General features: G+C 47.9%; 1 protein-coding gene across 1 annotated transcript in view; it reads left to right on the top strand.

The window, feature by feature from the left end:
• Positions 1-19121, top strand: part of ME2 (malic enzyme 2) — a 50080-nt gene extending 30959 nt beyond the window's left edge. Inside the window, exons 6-16 of the mRNA XM_032213783.1 lie at positions 74-235; positions 2427-2530; positions 5627-5736; positions 5853-5950; positions 8924-9037; positions 9700-9814; positions 10451-10593; positions 11914-12016; positions 13468-13538; positions 16745-16843; positions 18501-19121. Of these exons, the coding sequence (XP_032069674.1) occupies positions 74-235; positions 2427-2530; positions 5627-5736; positions 5853-5950; positions 8924-9037; positions 9700-9814; positions 10451-10593; positions 11914-12016; positions 13468-13538; positions 16745-16843; positions 18501-18671 (1290 nt within the window). The 3' untranslated portion in view covers positions 18672-19121. The remainder of the gene's footprint in view (positions 1-73; positions 236-2426; positions 2531-5626; positions 5737-5852; positions 5951-8923; positions 9038-9699; positions 9815-10450; positions 10594-11913; positions 12017-13467; positions 13539-16744; positions 16844-18500) is intronic.
• The last annotated feature ends 329 nt before the right edge of the window (positions 19122-19450 follow it).

Below are 19450 nucleotides of genomic sequence, written 5' to 3'. Positions count from 1 at the left end.
GAATTCTCCATCATATTGTCTTTCCTTCTTCATGTGATCTGATTCAGTTCTGTATCCACTTTTGTCCTTCAAGGCTGTTGTCGTCACAGATGGGGAACGTATCTTGGGCCTTGGGGACCTGGGAGTGTATGGAATGGGAATCTCAGTTGGCAAACTCTGTTTATACACCGCCTGTGCGGGAATAAAACCTGACAAGTGCCTTCCTGTATGCATCGATGTTGGAACTGACAATCAGGTAAGTTGTTACATGTTCTATACCCATTAGATACCAATTGCTTGTCTGTGGTATCCAGTGGTGGGGTGAGATGCCTAGAGTGGGAGTTTGGCTAGATGACCTTGAAGGTTCCTTCCAACTCTTGCTACTACAGGTAGTCCTCGACTTACATCAATTCATTCAGTGACCATTGAAACTTAGCAACGGCATTGAAAAGAGTGACTCATGGCCATTTTGCATAGTTACAACCTTTGCAGGATCCCCATAGCCACATGATCAGAAGTCAGACGCTTAGCAAGCGACTCACATTTATGACGGTTGCAGAGCCCCATTTGCGAACATCTGACGAGCAAAGTCAGTGGGGAAGCGGGATTCACTTAACAACCATGTTACTAACTTTATTTGTTGCAGTGATTCACTTCACAACTGTGGCAAGAAAGGTCGTAAAATGAGGCAAAACTCATTTAACAAATGTTAAACTCAATTAACAACAGAAATGTTGGGCTCAATTGTGGCTGTAAGTCAAGGACTATCTGTATCTTTGGTAGCTTTACTAAGTTTTTAAAGTTCCACTAGAAGTAATCTGTTGGTATGAGACCATTTGTTTAACCAGAGTTCAAAGGTATGATGGCCTCAAAAAAAGTGATTTACGACCCATCCTCGAAGTTACCACGTTGTATCATCCACTCGATGACACGATCACAATTCCAGTGCTTGCAACATCTCAGGGTCACAGGATCACAATTTTGACTTTCCCGGCAGGCTTCCAAGAAGCAAACTCAATTGGGAGAGTGCTGTGGCCTGTCGGTTGCCAGTCCCCCCAGCAGCCGAATCAGAAGCGGGAGTGGCCTGGGAGTCAGGGCCAGCATCAAGGCAACCTGAGAGCTCCAAGGGGGAAGAGGGAACTGTCAGAGACAGAGGCAGAACCTTGGCTGTCCGTCAGCCCACAGATGGAGAGTCAACAGCTCCCAGGTCTGGAGGTGGCTGAGGAGAAAGAGGAAGAAGAGCTGGGTTTAGTGCCTGACCCATAGATGCACACAAGACAGAGGAGAGGAGAGCAGTGGAAATCTATGGGCCGGTCCATGGACTGGAAGAACCATTGCTGCTAGCAAAGCCCCACCCTAACTCTGGGGTTAAAAGGCAGGGGGTGGAGATGAATAGATGTGGCAGACAACTATCCATCTCCCTGCTGGATAGATGTGTGTGTGTGAGAGAGAGACTTTTTGCCGGGGCTGCTGGCGCTCCCAATAAAGGGAAAATTTATTTAACTACAAAGGATTTGCCATGTTTGGGAGTTGGGTCAGAACAAGGAGTCAGATTTGTTTAACGAGTGCATGTTTTTCTTAATGGCCACATGATTCCCTTAACAATCTCAATAATTCTTTTAATAACCCCAGTAAAAATAATGTAAAAACCGGGCCTGATCAGGTGATGACTCGCTTCATGACTGTATCACTTAGCGGCCACAATTCCAGTCTCAATTGTGGTCGTAAGTCAAGAACTTTCTGTGCCAGGAAAGGCTTTTCAGTATGTCCTGCAAATATCCATGTTTCCTAGGACTGTGTTGTGGCCCACCAGCAGCCAACAGAGCTGGCAGCAGAGTCAGACAATGAAGAGGTTGGTGAGGAACATGGGCCAGTCATGGAGTCTGGGGAAGGCTCTGAGGAGGGCTCTGTGTCGGAGGCAGAGAAGGGGCCAGGGTCGTATGCCAGTTATCAGCCGCTTTCAGAGTCAGACATCAGTGAGGCAGATGAACAGCTGGAGCCTATTCCCAGTGTGTGCATGCGCAGAGTTGCCAGACGAAGGGAACAGCTAAAGAACAGGGGTCAACTTGAGAGTAAGGCCACAGGTAGACGATGAATGACCCCTCCCAGAGGAAATAAAAGAGGAGAGAAAGGGGAGAGGAGTTTGCAGGAGACAATTAGTTCGCTTAATTGGTTGGTGACTCTCCGAGACTCTTTGCCAAGTTTTGCAGATATTGGCCTGGCAGCTCTCCAAGGCAGATAAGGTCTGTGACTGTAAATCCTCCCTTAAAAGACTATGCTGGATGCGAGTGAGCAGAATTCACAGTAAACTAATAAAAGGGTTTTTTGTCGAGACGAGGAGTCTGCTTCACGCTCTTGGGAAGCCTTGCTCAAAACAGTGTGGCAGAATATAATTCAGTGTCAGAGATCGGATCAGTGACTTTGGTTTTTTTGTCCCATTTTCCTAGACACTTTTGGAAGACCCATTTTATATGGGATTGTATCAGAAACGAGACCGCTCACAGGTTTATGATGAGCTCATCGATGAATTCATGGAAGCCATTGTAGGCAGGTATAAATCCTGAGCCTTATTCCCCTGTAAGGAAATGGAGCCTTATTCCATTTCCCCCATGGAAAGAATTTGTGCATGTCAACAAGACAGCCTCTCTCCTGTATGTCCAAAAAGATTTCGATGGGTCAAAGAGTATCTGGTTAGCAAAGATGAGATTCACGGCTGGCATCCCAACAGATGAATACCGTCACAGATTCCCCTTTTGTGTGCCAAAGGGTGTTTTTTTTCTTTTTCTTAACCTACCCAGTTGAAATTTAGCAGTGGAATTCCCTAAAACGGAGCTGTAAGACATTCTGAAATGGGAAAAATTCTGCAGTCATATGACTGCAATTCAAGATGTTTTTCTGCTGATTTCTGGCAAAAAACATCCATTCAAATGAATGGGTTAGGGTAAGGGTTAGGGTAAAATCTAAAGTTAGAGGTAAAGTAAGGGTTAGGGTTACAGTTAGGGTTAGAGTAAGGGTTGGGGTTAGAATTATAGTAAGGGTTAGGATTAGAGTAAGGGTTAGAGTTAGGGTTAGAGTTATAGTTAGGGTTAGAATAAGGGTTAGAGAAGGTTAGGTTAGAGTAAGGGTTAGGGTAAGATTAAGGGTTAGGGTTGGGGTTAGAGTTATAGTAAGGGTTAGGGTTAGAATAAGGGTTAGAGTTATAGTAAGTTAGTTAGTTATAGTTATAGTTTATTAGTTTTGTATGCCGCCCACTCCCGAAGGACTCCGTGCGGCTTACAATAAAAAGGGGAAAGGGGATAAATAAGACAATACAAAATTTAAAATACAACAACATTCACAATTAAAGTGGGGTTAGAGTAAGGGTTAGGGTTGGGTTTAGAGTCATAGTAAGAGTTAGGTTTAGAGCAGTGACGTGCAGTGAAGCTTCTGCCTGGTGAGGCGAAAAGAAAGAAAGCGGCTCCCTCCCCCCCCCCCCCAGCAGGCTGGAGCGAGAGTTGCGGTCTCCCAGCCAGCAGCCCCAGAAGGAAAGGGCGAAGAGGGGTGGGTGTGGGTGTTCCAAGAAGCCCCCTCCCCTTTTTGGCATTCCGCAAGGCCTGCCGGAGCTCTGGGAGAAAGCGGCGGGAGCGGAATGCTGTCATCTATTGCCGGAAAGTCCGGCGGGGGAAGCGGGGCTCGTGGAGACTTGCTAGCAGCCGGCTTCTCTAGAGCAGAGGGGGGGGGGGCGATAGAAGCGGAGCAGATCCTCTTGCCGCTGCGATCCGCTCCGCTTCTATCGCTCCCCCCCCTCCGCTCCAGAGAAGCCGGCTGCTAGCGAGTCTCCACGAGCCCCGCTTCCCCCGCCGGACTTTCCGGCAACAGATGACAGCATTCCACTCCCGCCGCTTTCCCCCAGAGCTCCGGCAGGCCTTGCGGAGTGCCAAAAATGGGAGGGGGCTTCTTGGAACACCCCCCCCCCACCCCTCTTCGCCCTTTCCTCCTGGGGCTGCTGGCTGGGAGACAGAACCAGGGCTGCAAACACCCTCCCCACCCCTCTTCGCCTTTCGCCTCCGCGGTTCCTCCTCGCCCCCCACCTCCTCCATCCCCAAGTCTGTGTCCGCCAGGCGTCTCGCGTTTATGCCCGCCATAAACACGACACGCCTGGCGGACACAGCGGGGGGAACGAAGGAGGCGGAGGGGGGCAAGGTGGCAGCCGGCGAAGAAAGGGGAGAGGAGGAGGAGGAAAGAAAGAGGGGAGCAGGATGGGGGGGGGGAGGGTTGCCCCTCTCTTCTCAAACAAACAAGGCTCCCCTCCCTGCATCTGCTCCTTCCCTCTCTTCTCAAGCAAACTCTCTCTCAAATTGAGAGAGAGTTTGTTTGAGTGAAGTTAAGAAACACACACACACACACACACACACACACACACACACACACACACAATAAAAACAAATGACAATTACTTAAATTACAAATAAATTGAATTCCTCCCCCCTGCCCCCTCCCTCTGACCAACATACCTTCCAGCTACGCCAAAATTCCAGATTCGGTCTAGCTAGGCTCCAGGGCCAGGCAGGCTAGGATAGTGGCTCCTAGAGCCACCACGTGCCCTCTGCAGGAAGAGGCCCGAGAACTATGGGCCTCATTTGCATACTAATTCTTTTGCTTTTAACCCTTGGTTAACCCTTAAAAGGCAAAAAAAATCCTTATGCAAAGGAGGCCCCAAGTTCTCTGGCCTCCTCCTATACTTAAACACTATGTACACTTCAAATCACTGTGAGTTGAAGTCTGGTAGCAACTAGCTTGGCCTTAATTATTTTAGAAAAAATCTTTAAAATTCCTTCCTTTTCCTGAGGAGACTGGTGAGGCCCCGCCTCCCCTGCCTCTAGTGAGTGCACGTCCCTGGTTTAGAGTAAGGGTTAAGGTTAGAATAAGGGTTAGGGTAAGGGTTATGGTTAGGGTAAGGGTTAGGGTTAGAGTAAGGGTTAGGGTTGGGGTTAGAATCATAGTAAGAGTTAGGTTTAGAGTAAGGGTTAAGGTTAGAATAAGGGTTAGGGTAAGGGTTATGGTTAGGGTAAGATTTAGTTTAGAGTAAGGGTTAGGGTTGGGGTTAGAGTCATGGTGAGAGTTAGGTTAAGGTTAGAATAAGGGTTAGGGTTAGAGTAAGGGTTGGGGTTAGAATAAGGGTAAGGGTTAGGGTTAGAGTAAGGGTTGGGGTTAGGGTAGAGTTATAGTAAGGGTTAGAGGTTAGGTTTAGGCTTAGGCTTAGAAATAAAGATACAATGTATTTGTGCATTTTGCTACTGGTTGTTATCTTCTTCCTTCCTTCCACCGTTCCCAGCCCCGGAGCCTTTTCCAGAGAGCTGGCATTTCCCATTATGTGGCCAACGTTAGGGTTAGGGTTAGGGAGCCGCCCGAGCTCCTTATCTGTATTTGAGCTCTTCGGCGCTTCCGCACACAGAGCGCACGGTGCCTGCGCGATGCTCCGCTGAGAAGCTGGAGCGTCACGGAGGTAAGGACGCTTGTGCGTGCGTGCATGTGGGGGACGCCAGGCCCCATTGCACCCTACCGGTTGCAACGGGATCCGGAACCCACCACTGGTATGCCGGATCTTTTCATGGATGACTAGAATGCTTTGCTGTTCATTTTATCTTTCTCCCTGTGTGCCTTCCAGGTACGGCCAAAACACCCTCATTCAGTTCGAAGACTTTGGCAACCATAATGCCTTCCGCTTTTTGAGGAAGTACCGAGAAAAATATTGCACTTTCAATGATGACATACAGGGTGAGCGATCAACCCCGATGCTATTAGCATATTCCCCATGTGCCCCTTTGGGCTCTGTTTTTCTTGCTTCTACGTGGATCTTTTTCGACCCTGAGAAATTGTGTGTCCTCTCTTAGGGACCGCGGCAGTTGCCTTGGCTGGATTATTGGCAGCACAGAAAGTCATTGCAAAACCCCTCACCGAGCACCGAATCCTCTTCCTTGGAGCAGGAGAAGTGAGTTGTGCGGTTGTTCGAATTAAGACTGCGGCAGTAAATTTGGGCCCTCGTGGTTTGCATTTAGTTGTCAAATATGAACAGTTGTTGAGCCAATCAGAGCATTCTATACTGAAGATAGCAATAGCAATAGCAGTTAGACTTACATACCACTTCATAGGGCTTTCAGCCCTCTCTAAGCGGTTTACAGAGTCAGCACATTGCCCCCACAGTCTGGGTCCTCATTTCACCCACCTCGGAAGGATGGAAGGCTGAGTCAACCTTGAGCCGGTGAGATTTGAACCGCTGAACTGTATCCTTCCCCTGCCACGCTCACCAAACCACACTGCAGCCACCAAGCCATGCCCACAGAACCGGTAGTAAAAAAAAATGAATTTCACCATGGGGCAGGGGTGTCAAACTCAAGGACCATGGGCCGAATCCTCCCACGGGCTGCTTAGATCTGGCCTGCGGGGCTGCCCTGGAAAGCGGATTGGCCCGCGGTGCCTCTGCCAGTGAAAACAGAGCTTGGCGGGGGGGAGCTCTGTTTTCGGCTGCAGTGACCTCCTGCATCCCTCTCCAATGAAAATGGAGCTTGGGAGCCTCCAATTACATTATTGAATTCAGCTGGGTGTACACACAAACACACGGACACGGACACGGATACACACACGGACACGGACACCGACATGAAAAATGTGGCATTAGCCTTAGTACCTAGCCAGTTGCTTTCCAAAGAGTATTTCACGATGCCCCATTTTTCACTCTTACCTTTTGAATAACTTAATCGTGATTCTCGACATATTATTTTATCCAGCTTTTTTAAAAACATACAGGTAGTTCTTGCTCAATGACTGGCCACTTAGTGACTGTCCAAAGTTCTGATGGATCCTCCCCAGAGCGACATAGGACCTGGTTTCAAAATTCCAATGGCTGCCCCCCTCCCCCATAATCACATGAGCCGAGGTGGCGCAGTGGTTAGAGTGCAGCACTGCAGGCCACTTCAGCTGACTGCTAGTTCTGCAGTTTGGCTGTTCAAATCTCACCGGCTCAGGGTTGACTCAGCCTTCCATCCTTCCGAGGTGGGTAAAATGAGGACCCGGATTGTTGTTGGGGGCAATATGCTGTCTCTGTAAACCGCTTAGAGAGGGCTGAAAGCCCTATGAAGCGGTATATACGTCTAATTGCTATTGCTATTGTTTAGCAACAGGTGTACTTTGGTGCATCCTGTGGTTTTCGGTGGTTTTTTTTCTCCTGGATTTACCTCAGATTTTGGCAAAAATCCCCAGTTGGTGTAATGGTGGGTTTGTTTAACAACCTCTGTGGTTCAGCTTCAGTGTTCATTAACCGTGCTGCACATCCAACATATCCCAAAGGTGCTTTTTTCAAGGGGCAACTGGACGTTATGGATTTCTCTGAAGGCCCTTTTGCTTCTCATCTAAGAGGCTTCTTCAGCTCTTTGTTTGAAGAGCTTAGATGAAGAAGCGTCTTGGAGGAGAAGCGAAACGTCTTCAAAGAAAAACCAGAAAGTCCAGTTGCCTCTTGAAAAAAAACCACCTTTGGGACAACCAGGACCTTGGATGGCTGAGGTTCTCCATAGACGTATCCAACACATCTGTCTCCTCCGATTCTCCTCACAACAATCCATTGAGGTGGGTTGGGCTGAGAAAGAGTGACTAGCCCCAAGTCACCCGGCTGGCTTTCCCGCCTAAGGTGAAGTGTAGAGCTCTGTTTCGCCGCCCCAGCTCAGCTTTACCGCACATGCGTGCGTGTGTCCCGCCAGCCAGCTGATTTTTGGGTCTCTGCCGCACATGCGCAGGGTGGGGTGCATGTGGGAGATGCTTGCACATGTGGGGGAGGGGGGTCATGCACGCATGCGGGGGACGGGGGGAGCACGGGGCGGTATGGCGTTCCCCCTCTCCCCCACGGCCTATTTTTGGTCCTAGGAGGCTGCAGGGAGGCCTACTAGACCCAAAACAAGGCTCTGGGGTGGTGGGAGCATGGGGAGGTACGACTTTCCCCCCTCCCCCCTGGCCTGTTTTTTGTCCCAGGAAGCTGCAGGGAGGCCTACTAGGCCCAAAACGGGGCTCTGGGGGCAGTAGGAGCCGTGACCCGGCAAATGCGCACCCGACAAATGGGCACCTGACAAATGCACGCCGACAAAACCGCCACGACAAAACGACGAAGTCGAAAGTGTGCCCACTAAAGCGCGCTGACAAAACCACGCCCATAAAAGCGTGATTAGCGTTTTTAGGTTAGGGTTAGAGTTAGGGTTAGGGTAAGGGTTAGGGTTGTTAACATTGTTACTGTTGTTTTTGCGTTATTTTCAATGGCGCGCATTTGTTGACGCGCTTTAGTGGGCGCGCTTTCAAGTTCGCCGTTTTGTTGCAGCGGTTTTGTCGGCGCGCATTTGTCGGGCGCACAGTTGTCAGTGAACCAGTAGGAGCATGGGCAGATATGCCGTTTCGCCCTCCCCCGCTGGCCTGTTTTTGGTCCCAGGAGACTGCAGGGAGGCCTACTAGGCCCAAAACGGATTGTGGGGTGGTGGTTGTGTCGCGCATGCAAGCACAGTGGGGCGGGGCATGCAGGGGTTGTCCTGTGCACATCGCTTAATAGGTGTGGGTGTGTGCTGTCACACGCGCCCTTGCGCATTTGGCACACAATGACAAAATGGTTAGCCATCACTGCACTTAGACCAAGCTGGCTCTCATTGCTATTATTATTTTATTTAAAAAAAAAAAATTAAAAAAATCTGCAGGGCAAGTCTCTTTATAATTGTATCCTCAAATGCTCTTTTCTCCTTGGTGGAGAAGTGGACTAGCCATTCACTCAGTCCAGCATATAAAAGCCATTAGAGAGATATGCCAAATGTTATTTTTTTTTTCTTTATTGATTGTTTCTGTGTCCTCTGGAAACTGATTTCCAGACTCCTTTACCGATGCCAACACAGCCCTGCCAAACATGCTTTTTTCTACTCTTCGTCTCCTCCATCAGGCTGCCCTTGGTATTGCAAATCTCATCGTCATGGCTATGGTGGAAAATGGTCTTTCTAGTGAAGATGCTTACAAGAAAATTTGGATGTTTGATAAAGACGGCTTATTGGTAAAGGTACGGTGCCTGTGAATTTGGAAAAATGTTAGATCCATGTGTTCTGACTGAAGCTTCCCCAAGAGCATGAAGCTAACTCCTTGTCCCGACAAAAACCTCTTTTATTAATTTACTGTGAATTCTGCTCACTCACATCCAGCAAAGTCTTTCAAGGGAGGATTTACAGTCACAGACCTTATCTGGCTTGGAGAGCTGCCAGGCTGATATCTGCAAAACTTGGCAAGGAGTCTCGGAGAGTCACCAACCAATTAAGCGAACTAAATTGTCTCCTGCAAACTCCATTCCCTTTTCGCCCCTCTTTTATTTCCTCTGGGAGGGGCCATTCATCATCCACCTGTGGCCTTACTCCCAAGTTGACCCCTGTTCTTTAGCTGTTCCCTTTGTCTGGCAACTCATGAGCACACTGGGAATAGGCTCCAGCTGTTTGTCTGCCTCACTGATGTCTGACTCTGAAGGCAGCTGATAACCGGCTTACGGCTCTGATCCCCTCTCTGCCTCTGACACAAAGCCCTCATCGGAGCCTTCCAAAGACTCCAGGACTGGCCCACATTCCTCCCGAATCTCCTCACTGTCCAAATCTGCTGCCAGCTCCGTTTGTGGGCCACAACACCATGCTTGTTGAGGTTTCTCTAACAGTTATTCTTTATTTTATCATCTTCTAGGGCCGGGCGGAAAAGATTGATGTCAACCAGGAGCCCTTTACTCATCCAGCTCCAGAGAACATACCAAAATCTTTTTTGGACGCCGTGAGGATTCTTCAGCCTTCTGCCATTATTGGTGAGAGTTTCAGACAATCCTCTGAAGGTTTTTCTGCTTCTACGTCTACATTTCTGAGGTTGGAATTTCCAAATGTCTAAAGTGCTGTTTTTCAAACTTGGCCAGTTTAAGATTTCTGGACTTCAACTCCCAGAATCCCCCAGCCGACGTGGCTGACTAGGGAATTCTGGGAGTTGAAGTCCAGACAAGTCCAGTTGAAGTCGTGGCTGGAGAATTCTGGTAATTGGTCCACACATCATAATTTTGCCAAGCACTAGAGCAGAGGTCTTCAAACTTGGCAACTTGAAGACGTGTGTGGACTTCAACTCCCAGAATTCCCCAGCCAGCTATACTATCTTCAAGTTGCCAAGTTTGAGGTCCCCTGCGCTAGAGCATTGCTGGCTATAGAAAAATGGAGTTCTTTTTCACTTTAATCTTTCTTTTTCCACTTGTAGTACAAGTAGGAGCTTGCACACAGTTCAGGAAATGTTGCATTCCAAAATGTTCCTGCAGTGGCTACACTCTGTCCAAATTTCTCAACACTGCAGGACCCCAGGGATTTATAGCCTGCCACACTGGTTAGGACAGCTCCTGCCCCACCTGCCTGGAAATATTTCGAATATTTTCTTTGAGCCATGGTCTTATTTCCACTTTTAGGTGTTGCCGGGGCTGGAAGGCTGTTTTCTCATGATATTATCAAAGCGATGGCCGACATCAATCAGAGGCCCATCATCTTTGCATTGAGTAACCCTACTGTGAAAGCAGAATGTACGGCTGAGGAGGCGTACACGCTAACAGAGGTAAGCTAAAATTCTCATATTAACAAATTAACAAGAGTTGGAAGGGACCTTATAGGTCTTCTAGTCCACCCTCTTGCCCAAGCAGGAGACCCTACACCAGTGATGGTGAACCTTTTTCACCTCGGGTGCCAAAAGGTGTCTCTCCCCATACTCTCCCGAAGCGCTCTGACTTCCAGTGGGCCCACTAGGTCCATTTTTCACCCTCCCCAGGCTCCAGAGGCTTTCAAGGAGCCTGAGGAGGATAAAAACACCCCAACATGCAAACCGGAAGCTCATTACCGAACTTCTGGTTTGTATGTTGGGCGGTTTTTCGCCCTCCGGAGGCTTCAAGGAAGTCTCCGTAGGGTGAAAAACGGCCAAAAATCAAGGCCGAGAATTAGTTGGGAGTTGACGGGGCAACGCCTCATGTGCCCTCGAAAATTGCTCCGCCTGCCACCTGTGGTATGTGTGCCATAGGTTTGCCCTCATGGCTCTACACCATTTCTGACAGATGGCAGTCCAGTCTCTTCTTGAAAGCTTCCAGTGACGAAGCCCCCAGAACTTCCAAAGGCGACTTCTGTTCCATTGGTTGGTTGGTTCTCACTGTCAGAAAAAAATTCCTGATTGAATCTATCCGTGTTCAGTTTCCATCCAATATTCCTTGTATGGCCTTCGGGTGCTTTGGAAAACAGTTTGACTCCTTCCTCTCTGTGGCAGCCCCTGAGATATTGGAAGACTGCTATCATGTCTCCCCTGATCCTTCTCTTCACTAGGCTAGCCATGCCCAGTTCCTGCAATCGTTCTTCATGTTTTAGCCTCCAGTCCCCCAATCATCTTGGTTGCTCTTCTCTGCACTTTTTCTAGAGTCTCCACATCTTTTTTATAGTGTGGTGACCAAAACTGGCTGCAGTACTCTCGGTGTGGCCTTATTAAGGCTTTATAGAGTGGTATTAGTACCTCCCTTGTTCTTGATTGTATCCCTCTGTTAATGCAACTTAGGATTGCATTGGCTGTTTTGGCTGCTGCTGCACACTACTAGCTCATATTTAATTGATGGTCTACTAAGACTCCAAGGTCCCTCTTTCTTAGTTACTGCTGTTAAGCCTGGTTTCATCCAGTCTATATGCGTTCTGAACAATCTTAGAGCATGATGTTTTTTCTCCTGGGCTTCGCAGCTTGGCTCACTTGTTGGAGCTTTAAGACTTGTGGACTTCAACTCTTCAGCTGGCTGGAGAATTCTGGGAATTGAAGTCCACAAGTCTTAAAAGTTGCAAAGTTTGGGGACCCCTGCCCTAAAAACATGTTTCCAGAAGTGCCTTGACTCATCTTTTTGTTTGACAGGGCCGATGCCTCTTTGCGAGCGGCAGTCCGTTTGGGCCTGTGAAGCTGAGTGACGGCCGGTCCTTCATACCGGGCCAGGGAAACAACGCCTATATATTTCCAGGTAAAGCCTGGGAGTTCCTGCCTTGTTGATTTGTTGTTGTTTTTTTCAAATTGCTCAAGAAGTAGTGCAAATAGGAAGCCCTCCCAGAAGGAGGAGCTTTATTTGATGGTAAGGTTACATGAACGGAATCTTGCAAGTCCCAAAGCGAGGCTTTACGGACCCAGACGCAAGGGAGTGTCTCTTCTGAGATGCCGGCCATTCCCACGTTCCTTCTGGCGGCTCAGCTGCCTCTGATCTGACTGTTGCCCTGCCTGTCTCCCAAGGTCATTCCCACACACAGTTAGATTCTCACTGCTTTGCACAGCACAGAGTTTCCTTTCCATAGAGAGGCCTGCCTGAAATGTTCAGGGAGTTCAGTTCTGGGAAATCTTCCTTCCTTCCTTCCTTCCTTCCTTCCTTCCTTCCTTCCTTCCTTCCTTCCTTCCTTCCTTCCCTCCCTCCCTCCCTCCCTCCCTCCCTCCCTCTTTCTTTCTTTCTTTCTTTCTTTCTTTCTTCCTTCCTTCCTTCCTTCCTTTCTTCCTTCCTTTCCCTCCCTCCCTCCCTCCCTCCCTCTCATTCTTCCTTCCTTCCTCCCTCTTTAGTTCCTTTCTTTCTTTCTTTCTTTCTTTCTTTCTTTCTTCTTCCTTCCTTCCTTCCTTTGCCTCCCTCCCTCTCATTCTTCCTCCCTTCCTCCCTCTTTAGTTTCTTTCTTTCTTTCTTTCTTCTTCCGTCCTTCCTTTCTTCCTTCCTTTCCCTCCCTCCCTCTCATTCTTCCTCCCTTCCTCCCTCTTTAGTTCCCTTCTTTCTTTCTTTCTTTCTTTCTTTCTTTCTTTCTTTCTTTCTTTCTTTCTTCTTTCTTCCTTCCTTCCTTCCTTCCTTTCCTTCCTTCCTTTCCTCCCTCCCTCCCTCTCTCTCTCTCTCTCTCTCTCTCTCCTTTCTCCTTTCTCCTTTCTCTTTCATTGAATTCTATTCCACAACAACTGCACTGCAGGCATCTTTTTTTTTTAATGAGATTTTAAAAGAAAGCAGTTCAAAAGCTCTTGTGCTTACTGCAGAAAATACGCCCACCCCACCCTCACTCAGCCTCCACGCAGGCCCTGCACTTACCTGGCACGATGAATGGGCGCATTGAGACTCCTGAGAGGGGAGAGGCGGGAGGGGTGGGTGTGGCCAGCCAGGAGTGGCATTTCGGGGTTCGTCAAACTTGACAGAATGCTAGCTAGAGGATCTCCCGAACCCCTGCAAACCTCCAGCAGCCCACCCCTGATTATAGCAACTTTGGGTCTGATTCTGCAGGGTAGCTCTTCTCTGCCTGACACCAGTGGGCACACTCTTTAGTTTTAGGTGCCGTTGTTCTGTTCCTGTTCCTGTTTGCTGTGCCTCAGTTTTCTAAAAGATTTTATTCCATGCATGCTTTGCATGAACCATGAAAATGATTGTTATCATTTAGAATCCTTCTCTGTATGTCGCAGGTGTGGCTCTTGCTGTTGTCCTGAGTAGCGTCCGGCACATCAGTGACAATGTATTTTTGGAAGCGGCAAAGGTAAATGAAACAGGTTGGTTGGGAACTAAGCACACCATCTTTTTCATTCATTCATTCACTCACTCAGATTACTTTATAAGTACCGCATTTTTCAGAGTATAAGAAAAAGAGGCTGAAAATCTGGGTGCATCTTATACACTGAATACAGCATTTTATGCCTCCTGAAACTCCGCCCCCTTCACCAAAATGGCTGTGCAGAGCTTTTAGGAGCCTTACAGAGTGCTCCGAGGGGTTGGGGAGGGCAAAAATTAGAGCCGAAGTGGCGCAGTGGTTAAATGCAGCACTGCAGGCTACTTCAGCTGACTGCAGTTCGGCTGTTCAAATCTCACCGGCTCAGGCTTGACTCAGCCTTCCATCCTTCCGAGGTGGGTAAAATGAGGACCCGGATTGTTGTTGGGGGCAATATGCTGACTCTGTAAACCGCTTAGAGAGGGCTGAAAGCCCTATGAAGCGGTATATAAGTCTAACTGCTATTGCTATTGCTAAAAATGAGTGAAAATCGGCCTGTTTTTCACTCTATGAGCCTCCGAAAGACTATGCATGCCCTTTTATTGACAAAAAACGGCCTGCTTGGGGGAAAAACGGGCCATTTTTGGGAGGTCTGCAGAGTGCAAAAACTTTTTTTTTTAATTTGCCTTCTCAAAACCTTGGTGCATCTTATACTCCGAAAAATGTGGTAACTCGAGGCAGTGAACATACATAATACTCCTTCCTCCTCCTATCTTCTTTGCAACCACCACCCTGTGAGGTGAGTTGGGCTGAGAGAGAGAGGAACTGGCCAAAAGACACCCAGCTGGCTTCCATGCCTAAACTGGAACTAGAACTCACCGCCTCTTGGTAATTGGCCCAAAGTCATCTGCCATTTTTTGAACTTAGGGTGGAACTAGAATTCACCGTCTTCTGATGATTGGTCCAGCTAGCTTTTGTAGAACCCAGATTGTGGGGGCGATATGCTGACTCTGTAAACAGCTTAGAGAGGGCTGAAAGCCCTATGAAGCGGTATATGTCTAACTGCTATTGCTATTACTATTGTACCGAAGACGGAACTTCAACTCACAGTCACTTGGTTTCTACGCCAGCATGTTAAGCACTACACCTAACTTACACTCTCTATAGCAGGGGTCTCAGACCCAAGGCCTGTGGGCTGAATGGGGCCTGCAAGGTGCTTAGATCTGACCTGTGAGGCTGCCCTAGAAAGTGAAAATTGGCCCATGGTGCCTCTGACAGCAAAAATGGAGCTGGGAAGGGCCATGCACAGCCCTCGCGACCTCTGTTTTCACTGGCAAAGGGTTGCAGGAGGCTGTTGCACCGTAAACAGAGCTTGGAAGCCCGTTTTCACTGGTAGAGCGCTCAGGTCACCACGAGTGACGTCAAGCTGGCCATCCCCACTCTGGCCACGCCCATCCCGGCTCTCTGAGGTCAAATACAACCCTGATGAAACCCTCAATAAAATCCAGTTTGGCACTCCTGGTCTATAGTATCTATAGTTGTTAATCATGGGAGTGAATAGTAATCAGGGCTTAGATATCTGGACACCCAAGATGTCTCTCAGGTTGGGTGAAAGTTATTTCAAATTTGCCTCAGGGGTGAGTTCTTGCCGGCATTACTACCGGTTCGAACTACTGAAAAATTTTGCACTCCGCAAAAATGCGCTCCACGCACGTGCACATTTGCACTTAAAAGGTCTGTGCATGCGCACAACATTGAAAAAGGGGAGAAATACATTTTTTCAATGAAGATTGTTCTGCACATGTGCAGAACAGAAAATAAAGATGGCGGCACCTTGGATAGAACCTGTTGGGTCACGTGTTTGGCTGAGTTACTACCTATTGGGCCGAACCAGCACCTACAATATGTTGCGATTTCAAGTGATTTGAGGTAAACGACTGACATTGCTATACTGACTGGGGCTAAAATGGATTGTGGGCTGCTATTCTTAAGTACCATATTTTTCTTCGTATAAGACGCAACTTTTTCCCTCAAAAAAGGGGATGAAAATCTGGGTGCGTCTTATACACTGAATACAGCATTTTTGGCCTCCCAAAACCCCGCCCCCTTCACCAAAATGGCCGTGCATAGCCTTTAGGAGGCTTCCAGAGTGCTCCTGGGGGCTGGGGAGGGCAGAAGTGAGCGGAAAATGGGCCATTTTTGCTCGTTTTTGCCCCCCCCCCCATCCAGAACCACTCTACAAGCCGCCTAAAGGCTATTCATGCCTTTAAAAAAAAAAAAACAGGCCCGTTTTCACGAAAACGAAACGTTTTTGGGAGGTTTGCAGAGTGCAAACCCTTTTTTTTTAAATTTGCCTCTTCAAAACCTTAATGCGTCTTATACTCCGAAACATACGGTAGTACATTTATTATGAAATCTAAGGGAGGCTTTCTTTGCTTTGTATTCAAAGAACAGAAGCTTCTCCGGTGAAGTTTTGTTGTGCAAGGTCTGTTCAAGACAACTGCAGCCGGGCTCTTCCTTTTTAACTTTCTTCAATCCATTCTAAGGGAAACATGTTCCCAAAACAACTTTTACACATCACCCATAGAAGAGAAGCTCAGGGTTGAATGAAGGGAGGGGTGGGGTTTGGTGCTCTTTAAGCTCGGTTATTTTCTTGCAGACATTTCATTACCCAACTAGGTAACATCATCATGCTTAGAAAGGAATGGGTTTTTCTTTTCAGTTACAAGTGTCTTGTCAGTGTTGATGGGAGTGTTTTGATGGGAGTGTTTTTGGTGGACCGTACCTCAAGTGGGATAAATCACCAATAGAAACCAAATTCAAACAAAAACTCTGTATAAAAAAGTTAAGTTCCTTCTTCAACTTAATAAAAGCACCTTTGATTTCACTGCCTGATCCAAGGAAGCTTTGCTTCCCTAATTCTGGGTGCCCCAACTGTTAAGAGCTGCGGTGGCGCAGTGGTTAGAGTGCAGTACACTACTTCTGCTGCCTGCTGCCTGCCTGCAATTTGGCAGTTCAAATCTCACCAGGTTCAGCCTTCCATCCTTCCGAGGTGGGTCAAATGAGGACCCAGATTGCTGGGGAAAATAGGCTGATTCTGTAAACCGCTTTAGAGAGGGGTGTAAAAACACTGTGAAGCGGTATATAAGTCTTAAGTGCTATTGCTGTTGCTATTGCTACAGGGCCAGGATGGGAGGTCTACTCCTGGGTAAAATGCCTTATTTTTTTCCCCCTCCTTCCTTTTCTGGTGTTAAAAGACGTTGTCCCAGCAGCTGAGTGAGGAAGAGCTTGCAGAGGGAAGACTTTATCCCGCACTTTCCAACATCAGAGAAGTGTCCATTAACATAGCTATAAAGGTAAGGACCTATTTCAGAACAACCCCCCCCCCAAAAAAATATATATATATATATATATAGATAGTCTTCAACTTACGACCTCAAGCCTGGATTATTGTAATGCGCTCTACATGGGGCTGCCCTTGAAGAGTGTTCGAAGACTCCAGCTGGTCCAGAACGCAGCCGTGCGAGTGATTGTGGGTGCACCCAGGAACACCCACGTTACACCTATCCTCCGTGAGTTGCACTGGTTACCCATTAGTCTCCGGATCCACTTCAAGGCGCTGGTCGTTACCTATAAAGCCCTTCATGGCATCGGACCTGGGTACCTGAGAGACCGCCTCCTGCCGATCACCTCCCATAGACTGATTCGATCACAGGTTAGGTCTCCTCCGGATTCCATCTGCCAGCCAATGTTGGCTGGCGACCCCCCGGGGGAGAGCCTTCTCTGTTGCAGCGCCAGCCCTCTGGAACGATCTCCCCGTGGAGATCCGGACCCTTACTACCCTCCCGGCCTTCCGCAAAGCTGTTAAGTCCTGGCTGCTCCAGCAGGCCGGGGGGCTCTCGATATATCCAGCCCCCCGGAGATTGTGATTGTTGTATATTTTAATGTTGTTTTTGTATTATTCCCCCTCCCTTGTTTTATTGTAAGCCGCCCGGAGTCCTTCGGGAGTGGGCAGCGTACAAATCATTAAAACTATAAACTATAAACTAACTATGACCACAATTGAGCCCTAAATTTCTGTTGCTAAGTGGGAGCATTGCTAAGTGATTTGCTCCATTTTACGACCTTTCTTGCTGCAGTTGTTAAGTGAATCACTGCAGTTATTAAATCAGTAAAACAGTTGTTAAGTGAATCTGACTTCCCCATTCACTTTCCTTGCACTGGAAAAAGTGACTATGACCCTTTTTCACACTTAACAACCATTACAGCTTCCCCATGGTCACGTGATCAAAATTCGCCCACTTGGCAACTGACTCATGTTTACGAAGCTTGCAGTGTCCCAGGGTCACATGATCACCTCTTGCGACCTTCTGACAAGCAAAGTCAACGGGGAAGCCAGATTCACTTAACAAACCGTGGGTCAGGCCTGCAGCCATCTTTTCTTTTGGGTCTTTGGCCTGCCACACTTTCTATTATTCTACTATGCATTTTCTATTGTGGGAAAATGGGAGGGGGGATTGTACGGAGTTAGATGCTATGCAGCCAAAACAAAATTCCTTCTAGAAAGCCAAGGTCATCCTTTGTCTTTGCACCTCTGCACCTGACCGGAAGTGGATGGGTGGAAGCTGCCAGCATGGCAGTGGAAGATTGGACCATGTGATGGACTTGTCTGTGTGTGGGCAAGATCTTGGAACTGGAACTTTGAACTGGGTGGGGAAAACCAGGAAGCTTTCAGATTGGGGTTTACCCAGATGTGCCAACATAGCTCTCTTAATAAATTGGAACTTTGAGCAATATTTTGCCTCGGACTCTGGTTTACTTTTGGATGCTATTTGGAACCCTGTGTTACTAACGTAACCACTGCTGTGATTCGTTTAACCCCCGTGGCAAGAAAGGTCGTAAAACGGGATGAAACTCACTGACTTGTGTCACTTAGCAACAGAAATTTTAGGCTCCATTGTGGTTGTACGCCGAGGGCTACCTGCAATGTAAACTTTCCTTGTTCTTCCGTAGGTCATGGAATATTTATTTGCCAATCACATGGCGTTCTATTACCCAGAGCCAGCAGACAAAACTCAGCACATACGATCCAGAATCTGGACTTCGGAGTATGAATCCTTCCTCCCAGATTTGTATGACTGTCCAGGGTCTACAAACTACTCATCGGACACAAGGCGTGTTTGAAATATCCACTGGGAACCCTTTTCCAGAACCACATTCGAAGTAGGACCGCTGAAGACCTAAAACTTTCTTTTTGTGCTAAATACGACGGAACTGGGCGCATAACCGACAGTGGGTTTGCTCCCTCGGTTGGCCTTCCTCTCTTCTGAGGCGCATTCCTTTGGACGCTTGGGTTGTCTGCAAGAGAAATGAAATGTAATATATTTTCTATTCTCCCTGAGAAGCTAATTGAACAAATAAGAGAAAACCCTTAGTTCTTTTTTAAAAACTTTTATTACCGGTCTGCTGTGTGATTAAGGTTTTTCTGTACTGTCTCATTGATGTCTGTAAGCTGCATGGGTTTACATCAAATACCAAATTGAGAAGAGATGTTAGTAAGCCAAGGAAAGAGATTTGGCCTAGCCTGCCTTCCTCCTTCCTCCTTCCTTCCTTCCTTCCTTCCTTCCTTCCTTCCTTCCTTCCTTTCCTTCCTTCCCTCTTCCCTCCCTCCCTCCCTCCTTCCTTCCCTTCCTTCTTTTTCTTCCTTCCTTTCCTTTCCTCTCCCCCAATCCTTCCTTCCCTCCTTCCTTCTTTCTCTCCCTCCTCCTTTCCTTCCTTCGTTCCTCCCCTCCTTTCTTCCCTCCCTCCCTCCTTCCTGCCTTCCTTTCCTCCCTTCTGTCTTTCTTTCCCTCCCTCCCTCCTTCATTCCCTCCCTCCTTCCTTCGTTCCTTCCCTCCCTTCTTTCCTTCCTTTATTTCTTCCCTCCCTCCTTCCTTTCTTCCATCTCTCCTGCCTTCCCTCCC

Source organism: Thamnophis elegans, chromosome 3 (assembly GCF_009769535.1).
Source record: "Thamnophis elegans isolate rThaEle1 chromosome 3, rThaEle1.pri, whole genome shotgun sequence".
NCBI classification, from domain to species: Eukaryota; Metazoa; Chordata; class Lepidosauria; order Squamata; family Colubridae; genus Thamnophis; species Thamnophis elegans.
The sequence above is the reverse complement of the archived record's forward strand: the minus strand, read 5'-3'. Positions and strand labels throughout refer to the sequence as shown.